Source organism: Littorina saxatilis, linkage group LG16 (genome assembly GCF_037325665.1).
Source record: "Littorina saxatilis isolate snail1 linkage group LG16, US_GU_Lsax_2.0, whole genome shotgun sequence".
Taxonomy (NCBI): domain Eukaryota; kingdom Metazoa; phylum Mollusca; class Gastropoda; order Littorinimorpha; family Littorinidae; genus Littorina; species Littorina saxatilis.
The window spans coordinates 34541906-34557253 of record NC_090260.1 but is presented as its reverse complement, the minus strand read 5'-3'; the positions used below and the strand labels follow the sequence as shown (position 1 = coordinate 34557253).

The 15348-nt window shown below is 41.2% G+C and overlaps 1 protein-coding gene across 1 annotated transcript in view; it reads left to right on the top strand.

The window, feature by feature from the left end:
* The first annotated feature begins 8177 nt into the window (after positions 1-8177).
* The window catches only part of LOC138950910 (uncharacterized), a 17270-nt gene continuing 10099 nt past the window's right edge, over positions 8178-15348 (top strand). Inside the window, exons 1-4 of the mRNA XM_070322614.1 lie at positions 8178-8244; positions 10194-10369; positions 10773-10941; positions 14793-14881. Of these exons, the coding sequence (XP_070178715.1) occupies positions 8202-8244; positions 10194-10369; positions 10773-10941; positions 14793-14881 (477 nt within the window). The 5' untranslated portion in view covers positions 8178-8201. The remainder of the gene's footprint in view (positions 8245-10193; positions 10370-10772; positions 10942-14792; positions 14882-15348) is intronic.

Genomic DNA, 15348 nt, shown 5'->3' with positions numbered 1-15348 from the left:
TTTCTCCAAAAAAATAAAAAGACCACCGTTCTTTGAATTGAACTTTAAAACAAATATTTATGAACGACTTATCGGAACTCTAAAGGTAGCTTGTGGGGAGTCACTCTGCGAACCGGTCACACGGTTTCGGCTCTGCACCCGGCAGTGCACTACTGAGGCAACGTGACTCGACTGAATGACCTCGCAATGTATCAAAGCGCTCGATTGCAGTATCCTAGCTACTCCTTGATCATCCCTGTACTATCAATACAAAGTTGTATGATTTAGGGGGGAAAAAAACAAAGAAAAGAAAAAAGAAAAATACTGACGAATCTCAGTGATCATCGGGCAGTAAAATGTTTTGCGGCTGCGGAAAAAAAACCCGATGCTTCGGCGGAAGATGACATTATTCACTGACTTATCCCACGAAAAAAACGTTTTGCCGCGGCATTTCTTGTTTTTTTGGGGGGGAATTAACTTAATAAAGTCATCAACCGCTAAGGATATACACGCTATGCAGCATGTGGGAGGATCGGAAGGTAAAGTGAGAGCCTTAGTGGAGCACGCGCGCTTCCCGGCTTTCAAGACTGCTCCCAAAACCTTGTCTTGTCTAAATTTATTCGATATTTTTTTGTCCCCAGTCTAAGAAACTATTTGGGACATGATGTGGTGATTCGCTAAACCTGCTCAGCTGACCCATTTTATACCTGCAAAATCTACACTGAGTAACTGCTGCTCGGCCGGCTGGAAGGAAGGGGGTGGGGTCGCGTCGGTGACAAGAATATCCTTAGCGGATTATGACATTATTCAGTTATTCTGCAGAAAAACCAAAATGCTGGAGAAAAACTGTCTTTTCTGCAGCATTTCTGGATAATGTCATCTTTCGCCGAAGCAGCGTTTTTTTCTGCAGCAAAACATTTTACTGCAGTAAAATTGAAATCAAAAATGCTGCAGTAAAACGGTGCTGTTGTTTTACTGCAGAAAACCCGTTTTTATTTTTTCTGCAGCATTTTGTACTGGCTCTTGGCGGATTATGACATTATTCAGTTATTCTGCAGAAAAACCGAAATGCTGGAGAAAAACTGTCTTTTCTGCAGCATTTCTGCATAATGTCATCTTTCGCGAGAGCAACGTTTTTTTTCTGCAGTAAAACAGTTTTACTGCAGTAAAATTGAAATCAAGAATGCTGCAGTAAAACGGTGATGTTGTTTTACTGCAGAAAAACTGTTTACACTTTTTCTTCAGCATTTTGGCATTATTCAGTTATTCTGCAGAAAAACAGAAATGCTGGAGAAAAACTGTCTTTTCTGCAGCATTTCTGCATAATGTCATCTTTCGCCGAAGCAACGGGTTTTTAAAATTGAAATCAAGAATGCTGTATTTAATTTTTGCTGAATGTCTATCAAAGCTATTTCACTCTAATTAGGCCTAACGGTTCACATAAGAGAGAAGGACTACCAAACACAAAATGAAACTTCTTCGCAAGAAAACAAGCTAGTTATTAGCATGAAACAAAAAGTGGTCCATATTAGGAGCCCTTCCCCTACTCCCCGGTAACAATGCGTATTCACCTACTGATGTAACCGTGGTAGAGACAATCAAGCAGGTCATGTGATAAGTGTATACTACCTTGTAAACGCCCACACCCTGTATGCACCAATTTTGCCCAACAGTTGGGGGTCGGGGTTTACCAGGTTCTGTACCCTTTGCAGGAGCGGTCCCTTTCCGAATATAACATATTTATATGTTTTTGAAATCAGCAAATGATGAAGAATAAGATAAACGTAAATTTAGATCGTTTTAAATTTGTAAAAATTTTTTTTACAATTTTCAGATTTTTAATGACCAAAGTCATTAATTAATTTTTAAGCCACCAAGCTGAAATGCAATACCGAAGTCCGGGCTTCGTCGAAGATTACTTGACCAAAATTTCAACTAATTTGGTTGAAAAATGAGGGCGTGACAGTGCCGCCTCAACTTTCACGAAAAGCCGGATATGACGTCATCAAAGACATTTATCAAAAAAATGAAAAAAACGTTCGGGGATTTCATACCCAGGAACTCTCATGTCAAATTTCATAAAGATCGGTCCAGTAGTTTAGTCTGAATCGCTCTACACACACACACACACACACACAGACACACAGACACACACACGCACATACACCACGACCCTCGTTTCGATTCCCCCTCGATGTTAAAATATTTAGTCAAAACTTGACTAAATATAAAAACAAGTCGCGTAAGGCGAAAATACAACATTTAGTCAAGTAGCTGTCGAACTCACAGAATGAAACTGAACGCAACGCAACGCAGCAAGACCGTATACTCGCAGCATCGTCACTCCACCGCCCGTGGCAAAGGCAGTGCCAGTGGAATTGACAAGAAGAGCTGGGTATTCGTTGCGCTGAGAAGGATAGCACGCTTTTCTGTACCTCTCTTCGTTTTAACTTTCTGAGCGTGTTTTTAATCCAAACATATCATATCTATATGTTTTTGGAATCAGGAACCGACAAGGAATAAGATAAAAGTGTTTTTAAATTGATTTGGAAAATTTAATTTTGATAATAAATTTTATATATATTTAATTTTCAGAGCTTGTTTTTAATCCGAATATAACATATTTATATGTTTTTGAAATCAGCAAATGATGGAGAATAAGATAAACGTAAATTTGGATCGTTTTATAAATTTTTTTTTTTTTTTTTACAATTTTCAGATTTTTAATGACCAAAGTCATTAATTAATTTTTAAGCCACCAAGCTGAAATGCAATACCGAAGTCCGGGCTTCGTCGAAGATTACTTGACCAAAATTTCAAACAATTTGGTTGAAAAATGAGGGCGTGACAGTGCCGCCTCAACTTTCACGAAAAGCCGGATATGACGTCATCAAAGACATTTATCAAAAAAATGAAGAAAAAGTTCGGGGATTTCATACTTAGGAACTCTCATGTCAAATTTCATAAAGATCGGTCCAGTCGTTTAGTCTGAATCGCTCTACACACACACACACACACACACACACACACACACACACACACACACACACACACACACACACACACACATAGACAGACACACGCACATACACCACGACCCTCGTCTCGATTCCCCCCTCTACGTTAAAACATTTAGTCAAAACTTGACTAAATGTAAAAATCGAAGAACACCTAAATCAACCTCTTCAGACATCACTTCCCGCCCAAGATGAAGCTTTCGTTTCTTCTTTTCCTTCTCAGTCCGATGCATCAAAAATCAAATGTATCGCGATTCTCTTGCCACTCTAGAATCCTTCTGTCCACACCGCGAAACATTTCCAAAAAAGGGAAACAATTGAAAAACAACAATAACAGCAGACAAAATAATGTTTTTTAATTTTTCTTTTCTACTCCAATGATCGAAACTTGGGGGTGGGCGTTTACTAGGTACTGTATCCTGTGCGCAGAATGTTACCAAAATTAGGGGGTGGGCGTTTACTCGATACTGGGCGTATACAAGGTAGTTTACGGTATATTTATGTGTTATCGAGAGATGGGAGAGAGTGAGAGATTGATAGACTGACAAGAATCGATTTCTAAGGCAACGCCTTTTCTTACAACCTATCCTTACATTCAAAACAAAATTCTGATAAATGGTTAGGACTACTGAACATAAGCCGAACCGTAACCGGACTGAACAAACGAACTTACCAGTGTAAGCCAAATCGATAAAGGCTCAATTTTCAGTCTAAAATCCAAACTTGGTAAATTCACTATGTTTTACTTAAATGTTTTTCATGACAATATTTTTCTTTTTAGTAACGTCTGTTGACAATTTGATTTTCAGCGACACCGTATCAGTTTTACGTATTCAAGGACTTGTCTAAGTAATCTAGTGACTTTCATGTCACTCTCCGTTAGAATAGCCAAGACTAGTTTTTATATTTAGTCAAGTTTTGACTAAATATTTTAACATCGAGGGGGAATCGAAACGAGGGTCGTGGTGTATGTGCGTGTGTGTGTGTGTGTGTGTGTAGAGCGATTCAGACTAAACTACTGGACCGATCTTTATGAAATTTGACATGAGAGTTCCTGGGTATGAAATCCCCGAACGTTTTTTTCATTTTTTTGATAAATGTCTTTGATGACGTCATATCCGGCTTTTCGTGAAAGTTGAGGCGGCACTGTCACGCCCTCATTTTTCAACCAAATTGGTTCAAATTTTGGTCAAGTAATCTTCGACGAAGCCCGGACTTCGGTATTGCATTTCAGCTTGGTGGCTTAAAAATTAATTAATGACTTTGGTCATTAAAAATCTGAAAATTGTAAAAAAAAATACAAATGTATAAAACGATCCAAATTTACGTTTATTTTATTCTCCATCATTTGCTGATTCCAAAAACATATACATATCTTATATTCGGATTAAAAACAAGCTCTGAAAATTAAATATATAAAAATTATTATCAAAATTAAATTGTCCAAATCAATTTAAAAACACTTTCATCTTATTCCTTGTCGGTTCCTGATTCCAAAAACATATAGATATGATATGTTTGGATTAAAAACACGCTCAGAAAGTTAAAACAAAGAGAGGTACAGAAAAGCGTGCTATCCTTCTTAGCGCAACTACTACCCCGCTCTTCTTGTCAATTTCACTGCCTTTGCCATGAGCGGTGGACTGACGATGCTACGAGTATACGGTCTTGCTGAAAAATGGCATTGCGTTCAGTTTCATTCTGTGAGTTCGACAGCTACTTGACTAAATATTGTATTTTCGCCTTACGCGACTTGTTTTTTATTAGTGGTGTTTAGTGGTCTCTGCAAAAGTAATTACACATTAACATGCTTCCATTTGAAACTTCGAGGTCTTCATCGGGGATTGACGCCCGTAATTGAAGCCCGACGGAGCGAAGCGACGGAGGGCTTCAATTAGACTTCGGGAGGGCGTCAATCCACGATGAAGACCGAGAAGTTTCAAATCATGGAAGCATGTTAATGTTATTGTAATTCAATCTGACGACGATCTCTTTCCTGCTTTCATGCGGTTGTAAACAGACAGAATTGGTTCTGTTCTGTTCACACACTACTTTCAGTCCACCTACCTGCAAGGGTCAAGTCCCAAGAAATATGTCTCTGTATTCCTATCGTATCACTCTGCTCCTGTTTTGTTTTCTTTCACACACATTTAATAATAATAATAATAATATAAAGAACATTTATATAGCGCTAAATCAAAAACTTTCGTTAAAAAGGCTTGCTCTAAGCGCTTGACATCTAAACTAAAACGTCATTCACACTCTTTGCAATGATGTACAAGAACTTCATGTCACACTCTTTCATTCAGTATAGCACCATTCACACAGTTGTTATTCTGTACAAGACAATAAGTTAGTCTAACATTTAAAATGTTCATAAGATGAAAACAAGAGAAAACCAGACTGATTAAAACAACTGCTTAGTACTAACAAAGCATGAATCTTAATGATAACGTAATACATATTTAACTGTTAAGACCATAAAAAAACCTATATGCTAAAATAACTTCGAACTTTTAAGAACTTCTTATAAGATACACAGCACATCTAGATAAACACCAGAATGATAAAACAAAAGGCAACTCGTTAAAACTATTAAATGCATCAATGTCTAAAACACGAAAGACTCAAATATAAGATACACAATTATCTAGAATTGTTTATTAAAACTGAAACCGACCTGCTCAAAGTAAACCATGCCCACCCCCTCCCTACCCACCCCCAACCCTCCTCCTACACTAAATACTAATTATTTCTACTCTTAACTTCCCAACTACACGTTATCCATAAACTATGCACAGGAACATGTGTGTCAGCATTATGTGGCACCGACATGACTTGTGCATATCTAGCTTACAGCTAAGGGTTAAAGTTAAAGGACTACTGCAGTGAAAAATTATATTTATAATAATTTAAAACAAAAGACAAAATAACAAGCTGAATAGAGATGGAACCGTTACAGAACAGGATGGCAAAATGTTGCGACTTTAGGAGTTGTGTTTCTGGAAGAGGTGAGTTTTGAGTGCTCGCTTGAATGACTGTACTGACTGAGAGTGGCGAATGTGAGAGGGGAGAGAGTTCCATTGAGTAGATGCGCAAAATGCAAAAGTGCGTTGTCCATATGCTTTTGATTTTGTGGGTGGGATGACTAGGGTGCGGCTATCAGAAGAGGAGCGGAGTTGTCTAGCAGGAGTGTATACAGTGAGAAGTTCAGAGAAATAAGCAGGAGACGAGGCAGAGAAGAAGTGAAAGCAGAGAGTGGACAGTTTGTATTCAATGCGGGCTTGGATGGGTAACCAGTGGAGTGTGCGGCGAAGTGGTGTGACATGATCTTTTTTTCGTGCTTTGAGGATCAGGCGTGCTGCAGAATTTTGAACTTTCTGTAGTTTGTGCAGGAGGTAGAGTGGACAGCCAGAGAGAAGAGAGTTACAGTAGTCAAGTTTAGAAAGAACAAGAGAGCAGACTACTTGTGTGTAGTTTGAACGGACAGTGTATGGCGGATGGTTGCGATCTTGCGGAGTTCAAAGTATGCGGACCTACAGATGTTGGAGATGTGCTTGTTGAGTGTCATGTCTGAGGAGATGGTGAAGCCGAGGTTTCTAGCTGAAGAAGAGAAAGAGATGTCGGTATTTCCTACTTGGACAGACGAAGGTTGAGAATTTGGGAACTTAGTGGACTTTTTCATGCACAGAAGTGCCTCTGTCTTATCATCATTTAGTCAGTTTTAACTTATTTTCTACCATCCATGACTTAACATCTAAGATACAGGTCTGAATGGTCTGGATGGCGGCATGTGTCTCTGCGGGGGAACTAGGCTTATACAACTGGGTATCATCAGCAAAAGACTGGTTTGAAACGGAATGATTTTGAATGAGGGCAGACAAGGGTTTGGTATACATAATGAAGAGGACGGGGCCAAGTACAGAGCCTTGAGGGAGACCGAAAACAAAGGGGGCTGGGGCTGATCTCTGGCCATCGACAAGCACAGCCTTCTTTTTTGACGGGTTTCTGGACACCAAACTCTAAAATATAATTCTTTCATCACAAAAGCGATCTTTGGAATTGACTGACGTAGTCCGGAAGAATTCATGCATCAACTTACGTCACGTATTCGACGTCATCACTTCGCATACCTTATGGTCTCGGTATTTCGTTGGCCTTCATATTTCCCACTTGTAAAATGACCCTCAAAGCTAACCGAGACTAGTCAGGCGGTATCAATGCGCCTCGCCAGCAGGTTGTTAATGGATTTTTTAGCGAGTGGCTATCGACAATTAGTCACCGGTAATTTTTAATGAGTTGGGACATTCTGAACAATCACAGGATCTGTTTCATTAGAACGCAAACTTGATTGAATTACAATTACACATTAATTGACGCCCGACAAAAGCTAATTGAAGCCCGACGGAGCGAAGCGACGGAGGGCTTCAATTACTGAGACTTTGGGAGGGCGTCAATCCACGATGAAGACCGAGAAGTTTCAAATGGAAGCATGTTAATGTTATTGTAATTCAATCTGATGACGATCTCTTTCCTGCTTTCATGCAGTTGTAAACAGACAGAATTGGTTCTGTTCTGTTCACACACTACTTTCAGTCCACCTACCTGCAAGCTGCCAAGCAGAGCTGCAAGGCCGGGTATCTTATCACTCTGCTCCTGTTTTGTTTTCTTTCACACACATTTTCCCTTCTTTTTTGACGGGTTTCTGGACAGCAAACTCTAAAACAAATTCTTTTCATTACAAAAGCGATCTTTGGAATTGACTGACGTAGTCCCGAAGAATTCATGCATCAACTTTCGTCACGTATTCGACGTCATCACTTCGCATACCTTATGGTCTCGGTATTTCGTTGGCCTTCATATTTCCTACTTGTAAAATGACCCTCAAAGCTAACCGAGACTAGTTGAGGCTGTATCAATGCGCCTCGCCAGCAGGTTGTTAATGGATTTTTTAGCGAGTGGTTATCGACAATTAATGACCGGTAATTTTTAATGAGTTGGGGCATTCTGACCAATCACAGGATCTGTTTCATTAAAACACAAACTTGATTGAATTACAATATTAGTTAGCAGATGAGTTGTGCGTAGGAGTTTGTTGGTCCCACTTTCAGTCTCTGCGCAGGCAGTGACGACATTAATTTATTTCAGCCAATCACAAGTCGAGGCGCACTTTAGCCCAGCACTCCATAACAAACCAGAACGAAAATGGCGAACCTAGTGCTTTTGTGTCCCTTGCTGATCATCACAGGTGAAGTATTCATCGTGTAAAATACAACTGATTATCACGTTGAATGCGCATGCATTTATTCGAAGTGATCAGGCGGTTTACTGCTGTTGGTTTTTAGTGTGTAGTTCCCTCAGAGGCGGAATGAACGGGTTTTCGTCTTCTGTTGATCGCGGGTCTATTAGACTATTTAGTTGTTGAGTCTCGATCGTGCAACATGAATGCGTGCCGTTGACATTTTATGAATGCCATTTGGTTCGCGAGTTGATCAGATGACATTCTGTTTGAATGCAATCGATAGTCATGCCTGGCATAATTCTAGTTCATCAGGTTTTGTTTTCTGTATTGCATTATTTATGTTGTCTGTTAGTTTTACTTTCTTCTTGCCTTCCTTGTTGAATTTTAGTAGAATGTGTCGTGTGCATCAAGGATTTTCTTTTCGTTTCCTTTTAGCTGCTCTCCTTTTTGAAAGACTAAGAACCGTGGGGTGGGGGTGGGGGGCTGGGGCTCCTGTTGTTTTCTCACCAGGCTTGCAAAAGTTTACAAGTTTATCGATATACTGGTTTGAAATTGCATTTGCACCAATTAAGTAGCACGTACTATACAGTAGTCTTGAGTGCTAACTGTAGTGATATCTGCTTACTAGTCATGGTTATTTATATTGCCTGGCCACACAGCCAGTCTCAGCTTGGTCTCTGCAGCAGTCTGCATTCAGCTATCACAGTGAACAGTCTCTTGCTTCAGTACGTACTCTCTACTTTGTGCTTGTGTTTAACCTTACCTTTTAGTCTCATCTTCAATACAGTGTAATCATTACTATACGCTCATTACTATGTAGTTTAGGTCTAAACTATTGTGTGTTTTTCCTGCAGGTTTGAGCAGCTTCTTAGGTCTAAACTATTGTGTGTTTTGTACTGCAGGTTTGAGCAGCTTCTTAGGTCTAAACTATTTTGTGTTTTTGTACAGCAGCTAGGTTTGAGCAGTTTGTTAAAAGGTATTGTTTAGGTCTAAACTATTGTGTATTTTGTACTGCAGGTTTGAGCAGCTTGTTATAAAAAACGCTCGCGCTGGACCCGAGTACTCTTCAGACTGGCTCGCTCAATAAATATAAATGTTTGGAATGTCTGTGGTGTGAATGTTGGTTTCTGACCAGAAATGCAGATCTATCTCTGGCCGATTCATAGATTCAACCTACAAACTGCGACCTCATCTGTGATCAGATGGCCAAGCAATGCGTGAAATCTTTTATTCTAAAGCCTTATGGCTCGTTTCGACAAGCATTAAACGGATGAAATTAACCACATGCAGTTTATTCTTCAGAAAAATGCACACAAAAAATGGGTTGGGTTCGGTGATTTGTACATAAACGTCTTCCTCGCGATAGATTCGCTGATTATTTTGTCTTATGAAGCCGTCATCAACACGAACACAATGATTGCAGAAGCAAACTCTGTACCTACACGACCGAGACACAAGACTGATTATTTCACAGCTGCAATGTGAATAGAGAACAAAGACATTTTGGGTAAGCTTACTCACGTCAGGTCTTCACTGACAAGCTCGGAACAGACGGAAAATTCCGAACAAAAGTAAATGACGTCAAAGTCTCTTTCGCTTTGCGTGTAACTTTGTCATGACGTATTTTTGTGTGACGCGTTCGGCTGTTCTATCAGCTCAATGGCTGCGTGTTGCCCCGCCGGTGTGAATTCCTCCTACGGCCAAGTCGTTTTTGTGGTTTATTTCGAATTTAGGTCCCAGGTAACATTATGAAGTTTTAATACGATCAATCGGACCTATTATCAAGTTAGTGTATCAACTTTTGAACGAACTGCGCCCAGTAGTTTCTCAGCAATAAGCTGTTAAGTGGAGAAAGACACACAGACACACAATTAAAGTCTGCTGAGCCCAAGTACTAGCGTACTCGGGGAAAAGGTATTGTTTAGGTCTAAACTATTGTGTGTTTTGTACTGCAGGTTGGAGCAGCTTGGCCACAGCAGCCCCGGGGTCAGAACACGATTCTTGCCAAGTGTGGGACAGGATTGCTCAGCAGCTGACCACCAACACCGGCGCCCAGCAGAGCTGCTGGTCAAACTACTCTGACCCTTGCACTCGCATCGACTGCAGCGGGGCTTATGAATACAACAGCAAGGTCATTGTGGTTGTGTTAATGGCTGTTTTATTTTTGAATTCATTTGTTCTCCTCTATTGTTAATTATGCTTTTGATCTGTGAGTCCTCAGGCCTCGGTCTTCAGTCATTGACACAACATTTTGATCTGACACCTATAGCCGGTTAGCAGTCAGATCCAAGTTTTGTAACGAAGGAGTCTTAGGACCGTCTGTTTTCCCACTGAGCGGATAAAGTCAGAAGTGTTTGACCTTATTCCTATGGGTTCAATCCAGATCCAACTGAAATATTGTCCCTTGAATCAGGGAACAACATTGATGTAGAAATTATCAGCTCTGTGAGAATGTGTAGGGTCCAATTTTTTCAATTTTGGCCTTATGAACTATTCTTTGAGAACTAGTCACATTTGTCCCGTCTTGATTTCAGAACACTTTTGGCCTTGACTTTGGCAAGAGCATCGAGGTGGACTACTGCTTCGGCATCATCCTGAACCACTGCGACAAGAACATCTCTCTGGACTTCTACATGCAGGTGCCAGCCAAAGATGTGGAGAAAACCACCCGCGTCTACCACAACACCCTTCTCAGTATTCCAGGTAAGTCACCATGTTGGTGCGTGTGTGTGTGTCTTTCTGTGTGTGTGTGTACTGCCAAACAGGTCTAGAAAACCACCCGTGTCTATCACAACACCCTCCTCAGTATTCCAGGTAAGTCACTGTGTTGGTGTGTGTGTACTACCTTACAGGTCTAGAAAACCACCCGTGTCTATCACAACACCCTTCTCAGTATTCCAGGTAAGTCACTGTATTGGTCTGTGTGTGTGTGTGTGTACTACCTTACAGTTACAGGTCTAGAAAACCACCCGTGTCTATCACAACACCCTCCTCAGTACTCCAGGTAAGTCGCCGTGTTGGTGTGTGTGTTTGTGTACTGCCAAACAGGTCTAGAAAACCACCCGCATCTATCACAACACCCTCCTCAGTAGTCCAGGTAAGTCGCTGTGTTGGTGTGTGTGTGTGTGTACTACCATACAGGTCTAGAAAACCACCCGTGTCTATCACAACAGTTTCTCAGTATTCCAGGCAAGTCACTGTGTTGGTGTGTGTGTACTACCATACAGGTCTAGAAAACCACCCGTGTCTATCACAACACCCTCCTCAGTATTCCAGGTAAGTCACTGTGTTGGTCTCTGTGTGTGTTTGTGTACTACCATACAGGTCTAGAAAACCACCTGTGTCTATCACAACACCCTCCTCAGTATTCCAGGTAAGTCGTGATGTTGGCCTGCAGAGGGTGTGTATGTATATATATACTAGATGAATACCCGGCTTCGCCGGGAAGAAGTAGAGCCGAATACCCGGCTTCGCCGGATTGACGCCACACGAAGGAAGGGAGATAAACGCGCAAAACACTGGAGAAGATAAGGAAGAGTTACTGGGAATGGATGTACAGAAAAACCATAAAAACCAAAATCGGTTCAGCGCTGCGCGCTGAGAGCACGTGTTAAAAATTTTCATCAACCAGATTGTGTCCGGGGTCTACCTGAATATGCCCACCAAATTTGAAGCAGATCCATCGAGAACTTTGGCCGTGCATCGCGAAGTGACAGACAGACACACACAAGCCGTATATAGATATAGATATATCCCATGACCTCCCTTCTTTGTCTCTGTAAATGTACTCTAGGTATATTTCTTGTATTTCCATTGTTCTCTTGTTACATCTATGATGTAACTATTACACTCTTATAACACATAAAATAGAGGATAAATAAAGGTGCACGAAATGCATCATAGCTGGCTCTACTTTCTGTCGTCCTTGACATTCCAAAATGCACATGTACCTATAGACCGGATGTGCAAGGGGTAACCACGCTTTTGAGAACTTGCGCGAGAGTCGTTCAGTGTTATAGCTGAGTTTTAGTCTCGACCTGCCGAGACTATCATCGTAGCGTCATACTCATAGATTTCATGACGTCTGTCGTCCATCGCGTCATATTAAGGGGACGTAATCTGTTATGTTTCCTTCTATTCACTGTTCTATTTCTCTCTTGTGATCAACATGACAAGCCGTATGTGTTTGAGTGTGTGTGCTCGTGCTCTCAACTAAAACAAAAGTCAAACTAGCAATCGTTAAAAACCCAGTCCGTCCGACCAGCACTGCTATGTTCAGACTATGCTCATGTGAAGTTACAGCGTGCCCGGTACACACGCCCTTATCGGTACATCATCGACTACGAGTGTTCTCTGGACAAGCTGTTTAATGCATTTTGCGAGTATTTCTCAGGCATGGGAATTGTCCGCCGATCGAACGGCGGGTTTCTGCCGAATTTTTTTTTTTGTTCCGCCGAAAAAGCAAAAGTGTCTGCCGAAAAAATAAAGGGGGGAGGCACAAAAAAAAAGCACCGGTTACTTTTGCCTTTGCGCAAAAGTCCGCGAAAACTTTCCGTACTTTGTTCACGCACTGCTACCGCCCGCCTCAGTTACTTGAACTTATATGTTTGAAAGTAAACCAGATTGCACAGATTGTGTTACAAGTTACATTTTCCTGTTTGTCTCAACAGATCAATTTTTTTAACAAATTTAAACCGTATTATACATGTATATTTTTTTTTGTTAAAAAAAGCAAAAATTGGTTCTAAAAACTCTGATTCTAAAAACAGAATTTAATGGCAAACTTGGAGCTCAAATTGCACCATCTGGGTTCTTTGGAGAATTTTTTTCCGGGGGGGCATGCCCCCGGACCCCCCTAGTAAGACTAGGCACTTCGCGCTGTCGACTTGACGCTTCGCGTCTTCAGTTATAAATTTTCAGCCTTTTTTACAATTTTCAATTCCCATGCCTGATTTCTAGCTCTTCTGCGGTGCACTAGGTCCTATAGACGATGAAGGTGTCCACGATCTCAGGAGAGGCGTGTGTAACCACTAGGTATTCAGTCAAATCCGTGTAAGAGGCTTTCAACTGACGGGGACAACCATTATGCACCGACTTGACATAGATCAACAGACATGCCTTTAGAATAAGGTATGTGCAGAGGTGCCTCATCTGAACACATAACTAAAGCTTGATGTTTCCGTCACGCTTTGTCTTTTAGATCTTCATGGGATATAGAGGTTACAACACTCGTGATGTTGTATATGGCTTGTATTTCAGTCAAGACCCAGCGGGAATATCAAAGGGACTCACTCGCCAGAGGCTCGTGAGTCCCTTGATATTCATCCGCTGGGTCTTGACTGAAATACAAGCCATATAAAAAACCACTCGTGTTGTAACCTCTATATTATATGGCACCTCCCTTTTAACTTAATATATTTGGTTATTTTTTATATATATATATATAAGACCGCCAAAAATCTGAATAAAATCAGGTCTTAGAAAGGAGTACAGTGGATTCCGCCTTTTAAGACCTGGGAAAAATCTGAGAAAAGTAGGTCCTAGAGAGAAGGGAGTTTTTAATCGGGGGGGGGGGGGGGGGGGGGTGGTCGTTAAAAGGGGTAAAACATTTACAGAGGCTATGAACAGAAAATCTGAGAAAACAGGGTCTTAAAAGGGAGGGGGTCTTTAATCAGGGGGTCAGGGCGGGGATTTAGCTCAGTCGGTAGCGCGCTGGATTTGTATCCAGTTGGCTGCTGTCAGCGTGAGTTCGTCCCCACGTTCGGCGAGAGATTTATTTCTCAGAGTCAACTTTGTGTGCAGACTCTCCTTGGTGTCCGAACACCCCCGTGTGTACACGCAAGCACAAGACCAAGTGCGCACAAAAAAGATCCTGTAATCCATGTCAGAGTTCGGTGGGTTATAGAAACACGAAAATACCCAGCATGCTTCCTCCGAAAACGGCGTATGGCTGCCTAAATGGCGGGGTAAAAAACGGTCATACACGTAAAATTCCACTCGTGCAAAAAACACGAGTGTACGTGGGAGTTTCAGCCCACGAACGCAGAAGAAGAAGAAGAAGAAATCGGGGGGTCTTGAAAAGGGGGTTCCAATGAACTATATTTTATAGGCTATTATAAGGCTCATCTGTTTTTCTCCACTTCGAAGAAAACAAATCTTTGGCGATTACTCGCTGACTGAACATCCACAATGCATACGATGCCGAGTTTAAGTTAAAAATAACCGTGGACTCAGAAGAGAAAGGAATTGGTGAACTCAACTGAATGCATGTAAGAAGACTCGAACATCGAGTGCAATTTCTCGGGGACTAGTGGCTATCTTGAAGTTACTTGCCCCACTAGCAAATTAAATGTTAAAATTTGGCCATCCCTGTCGGCAGTGTGTCTCGGTTACAGTGACTCAGTATGTATGGTAAAACTGATAACGTCTTTTGTTGACAAATAAATCTGTTCTAATGCAATCAGCTTACACGGTGATCTGAACATTGTTCGTTTTCTGTAGTCTTCATTTGTGGCTTGTTCCTTACTTTCATGTTACTTTCATGTTACTTTCAGGGCTTAGCTTTGCCGTCAGCAGGGGAACCTCGGCACAGGGGTACCTCTACTTTGAAATGGGACGTCAAAACAACAGTGTCACATTTTCTGTAAGTCAGCGTTTGTGTAAAAAGTATTCATTCAGATCTGTTTTTTCTTTTTCGTTCATGGGCTGAAACTTCCAAGTGCACTCATGTTTTTGCACGAGTGGGTTTTTACGTGTATGACCATTTTTACCCCGCCATTCAGCCAGCCATACGCCGCTTTAAGGGGGATTCCGATCTGTTGAAACCCAGCTGAAGTTGAAGGGAAAACGCTCTCAGATTGCTCAGAAAGTTATGTAATGAGGTTCAGAGTTTGAAATTATGGTACCGTGTAGCAATCAAGACTGTCTTCACTTAGCAAAAACAAGTATATTGAAAGAACAAAAGTTGTCATCAAATGCAAAAGGAAATGTGAGAATTTGGTTATTTCCCTTTTTTGGACTGACCCTTAAAAGGGGGTTTCGTGGGCGGGGATGTAGCTCAGTCGGTAGCGCGCTGGATTTGTATCCAGTTGGCCGATGTCAGCGTGAGTT